The sequence below is a fragment of the Rhinoderma darwinii genome, chromosome 10 (assembly GCF_050947455.1).
Source record: "Rhinoderma darwinii isolate aRhiDar2 chromosome 10, aRhiDar2.hap1, whole genome shotgun sequence".
NCBI classification, from domain to species: Eukaryota; Metazoa; Chordata; class Amphibia; order Anura; family Rhinodermatidae; genus Rhinoderma; species Rhinoderma darwinii.
In genome coordinates this window covers 101,630,759-101,646,721 of record NC_134696.1, presented here as the reverse complement: position 1 = coordinate 101,646,721, position 15,963 = coordinate 101,630,759, and the positions used below count along the sequence as shown (strand labels likewise).

The 15,963-nt window shown below is 48.7% G+C and overlaps 2 protein-coding genes across 4 annotated transcripts; both read right to left on the bottom strand.

The window, feature by feature from the left end:
* Window positions 1–295: 295 nt before the first annotated feature.
* Window positions 296–6,088, bottom strand: PSMC4 (proteasome 26S subunit, ATPase 4). 2 transcript variants are annotated; one of them, XM_075840423.1, is made up of 11 exons: window positions 5,979–6,088; window positions 4,361–4,459; window positions 4,086–4,272; window positions 3,536–3,682; window positions 3,231–3,340; window positions 3,056–3,149; window positions 2,552–2,719; window positions 2,147–2,223; window positions 1,897–2,065; window positions 1,389–1,444; window positions 296–527 (listed from the first exon to the last, which is right to left on the bottom strand). In XM_075840423.1, exons 1-11 carry the CDS (start codon window positions 6,018–6,020, stop codon window positions 414–416), a joined length of 1,263 nt encoding a protein of 420 aa, XP_075696538.1. In that variant the 5' UTR covers window positions 6,021–6,088; the 3' UTR covers window positions 296–413. The 2 variants fall into 2 exon arrangements, with proteins under 2 accessions (XP_075696538.1, XP_075696539.1); XM_075840424.1 differs by having other exon boundaries at window positions 5,908–5,995.
* A 2,191-nt stretch (window positions 6,089–8,279) lies between these two features.
* Window positions 8,280–15,955, bottom strand: TRNAU1AP (tRNA selenocysteine 1 associated protein 1). 2 transcript variants are annotated; one of them, XM_075840421.1, is made up of 8 exons: window positions 15,808–15,955; window positions 15,466–15,576; window positions 13,979–14,076; window positions 13,181–13,280; window positions 11,978–12,030; window positions 9,766–9,916; window positions 9,604–9,637; window positions 8,280–9,235 (listed from the first exon to the last, which is right to left on the bottom strand). In XM_075840421.1, the coding sequence occupies exons 3-8, from the start codon at window positions 14,062–14,064 to the stop codon at window positions 9,099–9,101; spliced, it is 561 nt and encodes a 186-aa protein (XP_075696536.1). In that variant the 5' UTR covers window positions 14,065–14,076; window positions 15,466–15,576; window positions 15,808–15,955; the 3' UTR covers window positions 8,280–9,098. The 2 variants fall into 2 exon arrangements, with proteins under 2 accessions (XP_075696536.1, XP_075696535.1); XM_075840420.1 differs by lacking the exons at window positions 15,466–15,576; window positions 15,808–15,955 and adding an exon at window positions 15,070–15,197.
* Window positions 15,956–15,963: the final 8 nt, after the last annotated feature.

Genomic DNA, 15,963 nt, shown 5'->3' with positions numbered 1-15,963 from the left:
CGGCCGTGGCAGTGGTTCGGAGTGTCGCGCACCCCTGGAGGATTCTCACGGCACCCCGGTTGGGAAGAGTCTGGTAGATTTTGCTAAACCCAGAAGATTCTGCAATTTTGGCACAGAATGAGGTCTGACAACCTTGTTCCCACGGTCTGCAGCCACTAACAACACCTCAAAAAAGTATACATTTTTAGGGATGGGAGTTCCACATTTATTCGACTCATTTTTAAGACGAAGTATAAGAGCGGTGGGCGATAATTGTGGGTATGGGAAGAATAAAGGTGAGACTTCAAGCACAGAGTAACAGGAGGTGGCCGAAGCCTTTTATTCAACATACTGACCAAATACACTATAAGAAAAAAATCAAACGGTAACGGGCTGCGGCAGGCAGGGGTCATGTGACCGGCGGCATCCACAGTTTACTTGTAGAACTCATGCTCTTGCTCGTCCTTCTTGATGACGGTTTTGTACGCCTTCTCGAAGTCCTTGGCCAGCACAATGTAACGGTTCTCCCGCACAGCGAGCATACCGCCCTGCCAACGCACACAAATTGTATCACTGATGGGGCGGAGCTTCATTTTGTCATACAGGTGACGCATTTCATCAAACGGAATAACATCCTGTTCCTTTAAGGGTATCGGAACACTCATTAACCAGGATTACTTTCATATGTGGTGCACTGCCTGCTCTCATCCACCAGGTGGCAGGCCGCATGCTGTAATCAGATTACGCACAAGCCAACAGACCCTCTGGTGTCAAAAGGGGGAACTGCACCTAATAATAGTATTCCACTTACAACAGGAGTACTGACATCTAAGGGTTGCCGCATTTTGGTGAAATTACAGCTCAAGGTGGAGCAGTAATACCAGACACAGCCCCTGGACAAGAGGGGCGCTCTTCTCTATTCTGGACAATTGATAAAAAGTTCTGAAACTTTCTAATATACTTTGTGTGTTGATTTCTCGCGATTTTCAAGAGCTCTCGTTGCTGTCAGTGGATGGGATAATTCGTGTTTATATTCAAAGGAGGAAATCCCATCCTGACCTTGTCCTGCTCACACAGCAGATGGTTTGTTAAAATGTATCAATATAGGTAAGAGACAATGTAAAGGTGTATTCAGACATTGGTGCGGTTAAAACCGCACCAAATCGTGATAAAAGCGCATCCGGTTTTTCGGTGCGTTTTTGACCGCACCTCAACCGCAATGTTTAACTGGATCAGAAGAACCGCAGCAGCTGTGTGACCAAGATGGGAAGACTCGCCCTTTAATTGTCAAACTTCTCAGACCCCCCCCCCCCGTATCACGTGACCAGTCACCACGTAGCCCGAGCCGCGCTATACTGAACTGGCTCCACCCCTTTACATGGGGCTGTGGGGTACACGCGGGCGCTTACCTCTTGGCAGATGGAGTTGATATCCGCTCCGGAGATCTTATCCGGGCGGGCGACGTCTGCAGCGATGGTCAAGGAATCCGACAAATTGCAACTATGAAGCCTGAAAATAAATTAAAGGACCGTCCATTCCTAGACAACTTTTCATCGGGTGCCTACGAGGAACGTATTCACCGAATGTGGGGGTGTCATGGCCATGCACATGGCAAAGCAGGGTGGTAACCTACGTGGCTGCCATCACAGCTCCCTGAGGGGTTGTCACCCAGCTTTCCTAGACTCCTGAATGGCAAATCTGCCCAGTCCCCCTTATCCTGCATTGATATCAACAGTAAAACCTGGCAGAATTCCCATACAGTAGTGACAACCACAGTGGAAGCTGTAACGGCGGCCATGTTGGTTGTCACCCAACTTTCCCAGAAACCGATATTAGGAATGACACGAGGACGTCTCCAGTGTTTAGATCTACGGAGGGTCCCCCACGTCCCCAGTACCGGCCCGCTCGGAAGGATACAATCCTCCAGGTCCACCTCCTCGGACAGGTTCATCTTGCTGGTGATGGTGGAGAAGACGAGGCGTTTCTGTCTGCGGTCCGGCAGGGGGAACTCGATTTTGCGGTCGAGGCGCCCGGGTCGCAGGAGAGCTGGATCCAGAGTGTCTGCTCGGTTGGTGGCCATGATGACCTGCGGAGGACGCAACGCGGGAAACGTGAGAAAAGGGAAGAGACGCCATAAATGAGAGGAACGGAGAAAAGCGGCATTTACCTTTACGTTGACGTTCTGGTCAAACCCGTCCATCTGATTGAGCAGCTCCAGGAGGATCCTCTGCACCTCGCGGTCAGCTGGGGGGACAAACACTCGCCAGTCGTTTCTTAGTCTTATCAGTCTCTGGGAAAGCTGGGTGTCCAGCAATATGGCTGCACTGTGAGCATAGCGGACGGACCACTGCCTAACCAGGTAGTGGCGCCATTCAGGACTCTAGGAAAGGGGAGCGACAACCAAATATGGCCGCCAGTACAGTTCCCATCACCCAGCTATCCTAGAGTCCAGAAAAATATGGGTCTGCTGTGTAACCCGGCAGATTGACCATTCAGGACTGTAGGAAAGCTGGGTCTAATGTGCTGTAACTGCACATCCCAGGGTTCAGTTGTCCCCCTCCCCCCCACTCACCTCCGGTCTGTGCGTCAAATCTTTTTGTGGCGATGGCGTCGATCTCGTCAATAAAGATAATGGCGGGGGCATTCTCTTTGGCGAGCCGGAACACGTCTCGCACCATCCGGGGACCCTCCCCCAGATACTTCTGTACGAACTCCGAGCCCACCACGCGAATGAAAGCCGCTGCGAGAAAAGACGGACAGGATATCACCACCAAAGGAGATCAACGCAGGCTCAGCATGGACATTTTACCTGCACTGATACATTGTAACAAACTATCAGGACAGGGGAAAGATTTGTACAGCTGATGTATTAGGAGGATTGTCTACATTGATACATTGTAGCAAACCCTCAGCTGCGTGGGAAATATTATTAGGTCACAATGGGGTTTGCAGCATCTGGATATTAACAAGTGTTTCCATTCACTGACAGAAGCAGAGATCTTAAAATAAATTAGAATTGAAATACAAATAAAATTAGAAAATTGCAGAACCGGGAAACGATGAGGTATTCGCTGACCTGTGGTGTGATGGGCCACGGCTTTGGCCAGCATGGTCTTCCCGCAGCCGGGGGGCCCGTACATCAGGACACCCCGGGGTGGATCAATTCCGATCTGCAATGTGAATAGAGAGTCAGGGTCACCGCGTCCACCCCACGACCTGCGGGGCAGAGGGCGATGCCGGGTCCGTCTCACCTGTTTATACAGCTCAAAGTGTGTGAGTGGCAGCTCCACGGCCTCCCGCACCTCCTGCTTCTGGATGTCCATGCCGCCGATGTCCGAGTACAGAACATCCGGCTTCTGATCTAAAGAACAATAAACAGAGTCCACAATTCTGCACCGGATGCACCAGGAGGCTCAGGATGAGCAGCGCTATAGAATAATGGAGAGGGGCACCATATACCCCATGATGACAATACATGTGTGCGGGCTGGATGGGGTTGGAACTTGAAGGCATTTATGGGCCACGAGAAGAAGTGACATTTGTGATTGGTCCATACCTGACGTGAGCATCATGATACTGCTGTCGGCCTCCGGGGGCAGCACGTCCACCAGCGCGTTGCTGTGTTTGTGAAGAGCGACGGACGCATTGGGCTTCAGAAGCTCTCGGTCGATGGTGCTCAAGATCCGCACATAGTAGTTTGATCCTGGGGTTAAACACAGGAATTATATATTACAACCCCGATGTATAAAACCCCTCCCCCGAAAAATGCCAGCCCCTAATCCCGCGCGACACTCGGCGCCAGCCCCTAATCCCGCGCGACACTCGGCGCCAGCCCCTAATCCCGCGCGACACTCGGCGCCAGCCCCTAATCCCGCGCGACACTCGGCGCCAGCCCCTAATCCCGCGCGACACTCGGCGCCAGCCCCTAACCCCGCGCGACACTCGGCGCCAGCCCCTAACCCCGCGCGACAGACGACAGGTCTGGCCCTTAAATAATGCGGTCCCCGCTGGATTGACAGCGCCTATTTCCCAGAGTCCCTCTCGGACCACCCGCTATCGTGTAAACCAACGTGACCAGCCGTGACTCCTCTGGCGCCACCTCTTACCTGTGGTGGACCCGACAATTGCAGTGTTCTGATCCACGGCTTCCAGGAACTGCCCGATGACCAGCGGGATACTCTGGATCCGCTTCACCTCCTCCTGCGCGTGCAGGAACTCCTTCTTCAGGTTCTTCTGCTCGTCCTTGATATATTCTTCCTGAACCTCCAGAAATTCCAACTCCTGCTGCAGTTTCTGTGAATGACGGAAAAACGAAGTGAGAAACAACCACCCCCCCCACCGGCCGCGATGTTTGGGCAGGAGTTTACCGCCTCGCACTCACCTTATAGCGGCTGTACAGATCTTCTAAATCTTCAGGCTCCGGACCCAGGAACGAGAGTGCCGTGACCGGACGGGAGGTGACCAGGGAGGGGGCTTCATCCTGGAGAGAACAGGAACGTGAGGACTGCACTGCTGCAAACATTCTGAGAGGTTCAGTATTGGGGTGTTTAAAAGGGACCCTACAGTTTTCATCTTCACACATCAGACCACAACCTGTGATCGCCACGACTGCTAGAACATGGAGCTCTACTGAGTGCACCACCCGCTTTGTAATATGCAGACCTTAAAGGAATTATCCATAAAGCTTAAAAATTTTAAAAGTTCTGCAACTTTCTAATATAGTTTGTGTTCCATTTCTGCTTGTTGTCAGTGAATAGGAACAGTCTTATTTTTATCCAGAGGCTGGAAAGCTGCCCCTAATATTTCTCACAGCTGATAATTTTGTTACAATGTATCCAGTCTAGACATTCCTCTGCTAAATCTCGCCCATGCTCATAGTTTGTTACAATGTATCGGTGCAGGTAAAATGTATCAGTCTGGAGTCCAGGTTGTGTAGCTCACAGAGGATTGTAAAGACTGGATACAACTGCAACAAGCCCTCAGCTGTGAGAAGTATCAGGATGGGGTTTAGCTTACAGATGTAAATAAGAATGTTTAGTAATTGCTGACAGACAGCAGAGATATTGAAAATGGTGAGGAATTTAAACTAAGTTTATTAGGAACTTGCAGAACTTTTATTATTATTAGAAAATTATTCAGATTTATTTACTTAAAAACGTTTTGAAATAGAAAGAAAACTCCACCCCGCGACATCATTACCGCCACGTAGACGTCTCACCCAGGAGGGGCCTCAATAACACAACATTTCTCATATAATCTATTTCGTTTTAGGTGGAGCCAATTACTTAGGATATAATATGGGGGCCTGATGTAGGGGAGGCAGTAGATTCTGCTGAATATAGGGGGGCACGGTCTTACACATGGGGACACAGTATGCGGGGGCAACGTATATCTGTTTTACTCATGGGGCGCACCACACATTTATGTAATGAGGGGGGGGGCACGCATCATTGGGCTGGTATGTAGGGGTGCGGTGTAGGAGGCCGGTATATAAGGGTGCGGTGCTGGAGGCGGTATATCGGTGTGGTGTAGAAGGCCGGTATATAGGGGTGCGCTGTATGAGTTTGGTATATAAGAGTGCAGGAGGCCGGTATACAGGGGTGCGCCGTAGGAGGTTGGTATATAGGGGTGGAGTGTAGAAGGCCAGTATACAGGAGTGCAGTGCAGGAGGCCAGTATACAGGAGTGCAGTGCAGGAGGCCGGTATACAGGAGTGCAGTGCAGAGGGACGCTATATTGGGGTGTGGTGTAATATATGACCCTGAAGACAATGAGATCTCTACACATATATCACACAGAAGCAGCGCACGCCGGGTAATTGTCCTATATACCATATCACACAGGAGCAGCGCACGCCGGGTAATTGTCCTATATACCATTATAACATATCACACAACAGCAGCGCACGCCGGGTAATCATCCTATATACCATTATAACATATCACACAGGAGCAGCGCACGCCGGGTAATCGTCATCCATCATTACCCCCTCCCCGGTACCTGGCTGCCGCTCTTCTCGATGATAACTCCGATCTCCTCCATTATTCACTTTTCCTGTGTCACTGCCGATAACTGAACACTCCTACTTCCGGCGCAGCGGTGACGTCTTCTGGAGGGGCGGGGCTACGATGTTACCATCACTTTCCGATCCGGAGGCGCATAGATGACGTCACCGACTTTAGAATTCCTGATACAATGTAACATGACTGTATCGGTGGTGTTAAAGGGCCAGACATGGGGGGGTTTATTTATTGTTCTCCATTTTTCCTCCTGATATCTCTCATTGACACAATATTATATATATATATTTCCTCTATATAGTACCTCTTATATGTGATATTTTTTCATCTATTTTATCGTAAACGTTTACCTTTTTCTGTTTACGTCTGTGTTTTGTATAGCGTGTACTTCTAGCGAATTCTCATACGCCGGTATACGTTTGTCCGTTTTTTACCTAAAAAAAGTATACATTTTAGTTTTTTTTAAGGCGGACACTAATAGCAAAAAAACAAAAATAAAACCGGATAGATCTACTGTATGTAAACGGGTACAAACGTATAGCATTACGTTTGCATACGTCGTACATTGAGATCAATGCTAGAAAAAAACAAAAACGTTACACCGCTTATATCTATTTTTGAAGTATAGAATAGCGCAGCAGACTCCGCTTTTCCGTACTTTCAAAAAAAGTTTCCCAACGTAAACCATGACAAAGGTAGATGAAACGGATGACCCATTATAGTCTATGTATACGCCGAGGTATTCGCTTCAATACTTTTTTAGTGTTTAAAAACGTATATGTCAGGCGGATAGCACAAACGCCATGTGAATGGGGCCTCAGTGCGGTTTTCTGACCAAAGAAAACTGCAGGCAAAAAAAAATGCAGTTATGTGATTGGATCTGTCAGAATCCCAGTCCCTACAATGTAACCTGTGGCCACGTGGGTGATCGTGCCCTTACACCTCTGCCACAGACGCCAGGGGCAGGAAACACACAATTGTGTAATTCCCTTTCACTAATAGATATTATAAAGGAAATGCCAAGTGTAACGTCTCTATGTAACCTCCATCCAGTCTGACGAGTGACTGCTGCCCCCTGCTGTTCTGACCGTAAACTGTATATTGGGGACATATGCCGGAGAATACCTCCGTAATACACATATAACGGAACAAGCCGCAATATAAAATCAGAGACATCCAGTGGTGCCGCCATCGCTGTACTAAACGGAGCACTTGTGATGGGAGCAGAGACTTACACATTTTGCTGCTTTCTTCCATTTCTTAAAGCCTCCTTGGCCCGTCGCCCACTTTCCTTGCAGCGCTCCTGAAACGGGGCGAAAGATTTTGAATGTCTATGGAGAAGAGTAACCCGCCCGCCCCTGCAGTGGCGGTATTAGTCACACCTAGGCCTGAAAGGACCCCCAGACTCCTCTACCATCAGGCTTCATTCACATCTGTATCAGGACTCCGTTCATGGGTTCCGTCGGAGCTTTCGGTCAAGGGAACCCGTGAACAAAATCCAAACTGAAGCCAGAGGTTTCCGTTTACATCACCATTGATTTCAATGGTGACGGATCCGGTGTAAATGGTTTCCATTTGTCTCAGTTTTACGTTGTTTTGACGGAATGAATAGCGCTGGCGCTACGGAGCGCTGATGAACGAAGCCTAAGCGGACGGCAGGGATATAAAACAAACATTTGCCACTTGTGGGGCCCTGGTCATGTATGGATGAGGGCGCAGCAGTTTACAGCTTTGTCTCCACTATCTAGGAGCTTCTTGCAGATAAGAATGTGGATTTTCTATAATGAACGGTTGAGATCAGGCTTTGTGTTCTCTTCAGCAGAGAAGGGGTTAATCCATCATGGCTGATGTGGGCGGCCGCCCCCGGTATTGTGCTCACGGCTGTGACAGCCCATCACCGTCCACACAGCGATTACTTATAGGAGATAATAGAGATGACAGCGATCTTATATAACTCCGCTGCCTCCACCCCTCCCCCTTATCCCTACCTCGCTATACAGGGTGGGGTACAGAGACCCCCACAGATGACAATTACATGACAAGTTATGTTATTATCCACAATGTGATTTTCTCTACATCCTCATTGTAATTACACAACTCGTTACTTTAAACTGAGACACAAAGTTGCATTTTGATTCCTTACCCTTTTAAGATCTCTGCTTGTTATCATTGAATGGAAATATTCTTGTTTATATACAGAGGCTAAAACCCTGTACAGACCTAATACTGGTCACAGCTGAGGGCTAGGTACAATGTATCAGTAAAATCTTGAAAATAGTGATGAATTGAAACACACAAACTTTATTAAAGTTGCAGTACCTATCTTACGATAATTAAACAAGTCACCGCTCACTTCTGCAAACCCCCGTCTAGCGCAGATGCTCCGGCGGTCTGTTTACAGGCTGTGCGGGATGATGCGCCGTAACGGCACATGACTGCCACGGCCAATCACAGGATACAACGGTCATGTGCTGGACAGACGAGCATCAAGATCACTCTATAATCTCCCTGTTCATGCTGAACCTCCGGATTTATTTTCTAAGACTTAACATTAAAGTGGTTCTCCGAGACTTTTATATATTGATGGGCCATTAATATCAGATCAGTGGGGGTCCGACTCCCCCCCCCCCCCCCACCGATCAGCTGACTTACACTTCTGCAGCGGTTGTGCTCTGCGGCTCGGTCCTATTCACTTGAATGGGACGGCAACTGCAATCCCAGGCTCAGCGGCTACGGAAGTGTACGGCGCGGTGCCTGGAAAACGACAAAGAGCCCGCAGCATTCGCTGCCGCGGCCCCTTCCGTCACCCGATTGGTCGGAAAGCCACAATCTGAAATTGATGACTGATCCTAAGGGTAGGCGATCAATATTAAAGCCCTTTTTTAACCAGCTGCTTCTCGCCATCACACGGCCTTCGTTTGAATAATCCTACATAGCGCCTACGAAAGTACAGGGTGGATTTTAATGGTGAACAAATATACAGAGGAATCTCCCGCCAGTCACCACGAGCGGTGTCCACCACGTAACAGCGTCCGTCAGTATCAGTGATAGCGCAGGAGATGAAGAAAGCTCCATGGGGGAGGGGTTATGTCCTGGGGGGTCACGCGTCGGTCGGTATTTTGGAAGTGACGGTGTCCAGCGGCTGCCAGTGGCAACTCATCAGGGAGTCGTACAGCTCCTCACTTTGCTCCATGAACTGTTTATTGGCCTCGGCCACGTCCACCTGGGGGTTGGGGTCTGAGAATGAACAGAACAAGAATTTATTAAAATAATTATTACAAATCCATCCACCAAAACACATAAAAGCAACAGCCTTGGAGCATCTTCCCTATTAAAGGGGCTGTATCCTTTCACAAACGCTGTTAAAAGGGTCCCCTGAGGACCAGTCCAGTTATTGGGGTCCTCCCCCCAAGCACACGAGCTCTCAGCACATCAGATGGGGGATGGGGCGGGAGCTTGGATTTTTAATTTGCCATCCACTCACCCCCAACACGAGTAATCTCCACCCTGTGGCAACACTAACACTCCCAGCATGCCCTGTCTGGCGAATGATCACCTTCATCATCCGTCTATAGCTATAAGGAGTAGTTCTAGCAGATTATTACCTTCCAATGCCTCCTCTTCTAACTCTTCAGTAGCCTAAGAAATGAAAAAAAAAAAAGGGAGAAGTTAAAAAATCAGAGCATTGTTTACACGGATACACTGTAACAGACTGCAGCTGTGCGAGCAGGACAAAGTCAAGGAGGATATATCACTATGGGACTTACGGGCCAGTTATTTGCAGTGTAGCCGTACTGCTGGTAGGCGTAGCTGCTATTTTTCTCGTCGTATTTCCAGTTGGTGAACATCTGCTGAAACTGCTGGGTGTAGTAGTTGAACGCCTGGGCGTAATCGGTGACCGGGTTCCTCACTTGGGGGCTGAAAATAAACAATGTAGTCACAATCCGGAAAAGACTTCTCTACTGCGGTAAAATGGCGGTATTACCACCGATCAATGAATTCATGTTTCCCTATGAGAGAAAAAAAATCACTGACAACGACTTCGCCACAATTCTCGCATAAGGAATGGCGCGATTTTACAGCGATTTGCGAGTGACCAATTTTTATTAGTAATATAACGTATGTGTATATCTAATGTAGACTAGAGGCGAATGGGTAGGGACGTAGCCATAATTAAATCCTCCATACTTTACACTGCAGGCTGCATTCAAAGAACTAGGAAACAAGAGCAACATAAACCTAAATCATATGATCCAAACGATTGTTAATGGGCAGGAAAGTTGCACCACATCTGATTCCCTCCTACTGAATCCTATTGCAAAAGTCGCAGTGTAGCAGCAAGTTTAAAGGGGTTTCCCACAAACAGCATTTTCACCTATCCACATGTCTGATCATTGGGGGTCCGACTGCTAGGACCTTAAACTATCATGAGAACGTGGGTGTCTCGGCTGGCTCCGTAATTCCCATAGACAGTGAATGGAGCGGTGGTCATACATGCGCAGTACCGCTCCATGCACACAGGGGACTCCGGGACCCACATTCATGTGATCACTATGGATCCTAGCGGTCGGACCCCCAGCAATCAGACATTTATCACCTGTGAATAGGTAATAAATGTTGTTTGTAGAAAAAAAAACATTTATTAGAGGCTGTCCTCTTTCTACCATCTGATTGTGTTCCCCTGCAGCGCCTCTACAGGAAAGTTGTGGTATTACATGTTGTGAGTTGAATTGAAGGGGCTGTCTATATAATGTATGGGTTCTCCAGACGCTCTTTGTAGATATTCTCTGCTCCGGATTGATGAAGGTCCTGAATGAGAGACCCCCACCCCCTTTATTAAAAGAGGTTTTCAAAGACCTGATGACGTATCCACTGGATAAGTCATCAGTATATGATCGGTGGGGGTCTGACACCCGGACCCCGATCAGCTGCCGCCGGGCACCGGACGATATTGCCGGAAGCGGATGGAGGTGCTGCAGTACTTCAAGTGAATAGGAGCAGAGCTGCAGTTCTACCGAATGGCCACTATGCAATGTGCGGCGCCAACTGCTGCATAACATCCGGTGCCCGGAGGAAGCTGTTCGGTGCGGGGTCCGGGTGTCGGACCCGCACCGATCTGGTGGATAGGTTATCAGTTGTCTGACTGTGGAAAACCCCTTTAAGGGTGTGTTCACATCAGGGTTAGGGTTCCGTCAGAGGATCCCATCAACGGAAAGGCAAACGGAAACCATAGCTTCCGTTTGCATTACCATTGATTTCAATGGTAATGCTTCCGTTGAAAATGGCGACTGCGCTATTGTTTCCGCCAAAGAAACGGAAACCTTACGGAACGGAGACAAATGGAAACCATTTGCAACGGAAACATTACCATTGAAATCAATGATAACGCAAACGGAATCTATTGTTTCCTCCGACGGAAAGGTCTGACGGAACCCCGACGAAGATGTGAACAGACCCCAACTCCAAATTTCCTAATAGGTCTCGGCTCTGCAATACCCACAGGTCATAATATAATGGCGGAATCCCACCGACCTCAATGTTTCCTTACGGAAAATAAAATTCTACAACCTTCGCTAAAAACCCAGTCGTGATGTCACTTGGAACTTTTTTCCACAAGGAAACGCGGTAATACCGCAATTATACCGCGACCTGTAGTTGTCACAGTAAAGTCCTTGTCTGGTCTGGACCACCCTCAATAGATAATAGAGGGGTCCCCCTTTCGGTTCTACTAGCTAAGTGAAGAGCCCTGCAAAAAAGCAGCTTTCACCAAGATGGGGGGACATGTGGGGGCCCCTCCATGGTAACAGCCAATTGTTGGGGAAGGGAGTGACACATTGTTGGGGACCTTTGTAACCCCAAAAACAAAAAAGGTGTCCCCTTTAAGAAGGTCAGAGAGACATTTTGGACCTCCTATGTAGGGCCACGATCTTATAGACACAGGGCAGCCCTCGTGTACGTGACGAGAGGGGGACCATTCACCTCGGCTCCGGCGGCTTCGTATAAAGCGCGTGTTTCAGCTTGAATCTCTTGGGCTGCGAAACAAAAAATAAATAGGTAAATAATTCTCAATTATTTTTTTCTTCATTATAACAACTCGACCAGAGAAGACGCTCAAGGACTTCTACATACTGGTGGGAAACGCTCTCGGAGGGTCCGCACCAGCGAGGTTAATACCAGCGAATGGTCCTGACCGGAGTCCAAACAATACAACCGGAGAATCACTTCATCCTTTATGCTCTTTAAGGGCAACTAAACTTTTGACATATCATATGGATACGTCAGCAGTTTTTATGGGTGGGGGTCCGACCCCGAGTCCCCCAACTATCGCTAAGGCGAAGCGCGTGGGTGATGGCTGTGCCGGTTCATTTCTGATCGGCTTTCCTTGGAGCGCTGCACAGGCTCAATAGAAAGTCTATGAGTCCGTACGCCGCTCAGAGGAAACGAAGCGGCCCAGCGATCACCCGAGCACTTCTGCCGTTTCGTTTTAGAAAATCTGAGGGGGACTCAGGGCTCGGACCCCCGCTCATAAAAACTTCTGACATGTCAATAGGATACGTCAATTTTTTTTTTTTTAAAGTTTAGTTACCATTAAAAGGAACACTGGGTAAAACTGATACATTGTACTATACCTAGTGTATGCTGTGAGGGGGTGGGGCATGACACATGGATTCTATATTTGGTGTTCTTTGAACCCAGTGTCATGCTCCACCCCCTCAGGATCTACACTAGGGAGTATAAGATTTGATGGAGTGTTTCTTTCAATTTGCCAAAGCCAATCTGACAAATTGGTTAAAGAGGTTATCCGAATCAACCTATTTTTAGAAACCACTGCAAACGTCCTAAAAAAAAACAACAATCAGTAGCCTATATTTTCCCCCGGTGACACAGCGCGGATGCTCCGGCGGTCCTCCCAGCGTTTGTTGACATGCGACCAGCCTGTCAGAAGCCTCAGCGGCCACATTCCTGGTGTGAACGCTCAGGAATGGGCGCTATGATGGCAGGAACACGGCACGCGACCGCTGAGGCCTCTGATTGGCTGCATATAGACAAGCACCGCTAGGACCGCGTCAGTGCCGGGGCGCCGGGAGAAAGAATAGGCAAGTCCGGATTTCTTGTAGGACATAAAAAACATCTGATACCTCTTGAGTTCTGGCGCCCCACATTGTTCCCGACGGTACTTACAGGGTTGGCGCCGGGAATAAGTTTTCCATTCATGTTCACCAGGCTCCTGGCGGCTGAGGCCTGGTCAGGAAACTCTACGAAACAGTAACCAGAGAGCGCGCTGGAACAGAGGAACGAAAACACAAAATCACGTGACTGTATATAATAAAAGATACTGCAACAAAAAATACAACAGCAGGACTGCCGGATTATCAGATATCCCGAAGCATCAGACGTCCTGCCGACACAAACAGCTCAGCGATCTGACGTCCTGCCGACACAAACAGCTCAGCGATCTGCCGCTCTACAGATCAGTGGGGTGAGGAGAGGGATCGAGGGTCAGAGACGTCCACCGATTCTATCTTTTCAACTATGCCTCATTATGAATCTTTTACCGTTTTGTGTATACAGCTCTCATGTAGAGCGGTGTCTTACTGGTTACAAGCAGTTACCCTCCCCCATCTGCCTCCTCTTCTACGTCTGTTTGTTATCAGTGGGCAGAGGTAACATGTGACTGCAGGATCTGACTACACAGGGTTTGTTTGTAGTCTGTAACCATGGAGACGCTTAGGTTTGTATAGGAGCTGTAGACACAATACGGGAGATTTTTCATCAACACTACTTGCAAAGTTGCTTTTTTTTTTTAGATATTTTATTTATTGGCAAAATGAAAAAAAAAAAAGTTACACAAGTTTACACGACCTTTAACCTTTAACGATCAAGACAATTTTGGCCTTCAGGGGAATCTGTCACCCGGGAGAACACGAGGTTGTGGCTCTCGAGCTGCCGGTCTCAGGGACGAGCGTCACATGATCTTACCCCGTGAAGCGGTTGCGGATGACTTTCACGCTGAGCGCGGTCTCCCCCAAGGTCTGGAAAGCCCGAGTTATAAATCCCTCGTTCATGTTCTCGTCGATCTGTCAAAGGAAAGAAAATGATCAGAAGATCAGAGACTGATATAGAAGAACCGGACGACCGTGTACAACGTGTGCGGCTCACGCCGGCCACCTTATTACTGCGCTCGGCCTCCACTGTGGAAAAGCCCGCTGCATGCAAGTCTCGGGGGCCACACGGGTCACAGCCGAATCACGTGACTCATGTGGCAGCACTCTGCCCCCCCCCTGGCCCGCACTCTGCCCCCTCCCCCCCCCTGGCCCGCACTCTGCCCCCTCCCCCCCCCTGGCCCGCACTCTGCCCCCTCCCCCCCCCTGGCCCGCACGTTTTAAAATGACAACTGGCAAGGAGAATACGTGATCAGGACACAGATCTTTGTTTCCTTTAGGTCTCCTTTAAATGTGCCCCTGACTTTTATGCTAACTGATATACTACAACTCCCAACATGACTTGACCTGAACCGATGCCTTGCCAGCTGCCATGAAACTACAAACCAAAATCCATGCCCTGTATCCTTACTGTACCCCTAATGTGACACTACAACCACCAGCATGCCCTGAATCCTTACACTACCCCTAATGTGACACTACAACTCCCAGCATGCCCTGAGCCCTTACACTACAACTCCCAGCATTCCCTGAATTCTTACACTACCCTTAATGCGACACTACAACCCTCAGCATGCCGAGCCCTTACACTACCCCTGTGACACTACAACCCTCAGCATGCCCTGAGCCCTTACACTACCCCTAATGTGACACTAACACCACCAGCATGCCGTGAATCTTGCTCTCCTAATGTGACACTACAACTACCAGAATGCACTGAATTCTTACAACTCCCAGCTTGTACTGAAAATTCGGCTCTTCACCTAATTTGAAGCTCCATATCACCACAAGAGCATGCTGGGAGTTGTAGTTTTTGGAGAGGAACAACTCACAGAGCCTACTAATGACGGTCTGCTGGTTGTTATGACCACTGGCTGACCCCCACATCACCCCGGGTCACACACTTACATCTCCCATCCACAGACTCGCCATCTCCCCGGTCCTCAGCCGCCGCTCCGTGCACACTCAGCGCGCTGCCAACACCGAACGCCCGCCCTCTCCTGCCGATTGGCGGAATCTCGTTCAACCAATCAGAATCAATCACTAAAGCACTTCCGGTAACCCTGGCCCGGAGATAGGGGTGGACTATGCTCTAGTTGTGTACAGAGGCGCCGCCATTTTGTTGGAGACCAATTTGACAATTTTCTAAAATAGTTTAATAAATGAGGGGAATCTTTCCAGAATTCTCCATGTTTCACCGTTCTAGGGAGAGGGATTTAAAATACACTGTATGTTATAAATGAATAAACAACAGGATCTAATCATTCATTAAAACTGAACCAAGAAAGAAAAGTGCCCCCTTACCCAACAAAGCCCAAAGTGGAAGCTGAACTCTTATTGGTCTCTATGGAGTATCACGGACAATTTTTAAAATATTTTCTCCCTCAGATACGTCCATCTACTCTGCTTTCGTTTCTGAAAAATAATATCATATAAAATACATATAATGGCATACCTCCCAACTTTTGAATTCGGAAAAGAGGGACATTTTTAAGCCACGCCCCTAACCACAAAAAATATCCCACGTCAACACATCAAATCACGGCCAGATCCTTCTTCAAATAACAAGATCATATTCTCACAGAGGATCTCTAGACTTACAAAAAAAAAACTATGGATATCACCAATATTATATTTCAGGCATACCTCCCAACCGTCCCGGATCCGCCGGGACAGTCCCGGTTTCTCACCGCAGTCCAGCCGTCCTGGGCGGTCTGCAAAATGTCCCGCTGGGCGCTGCAGCTGTATCAAAACAGCTGATCGCTGCTGACAGGCGCCCTGCATGCCGGACGACTGCAGCAG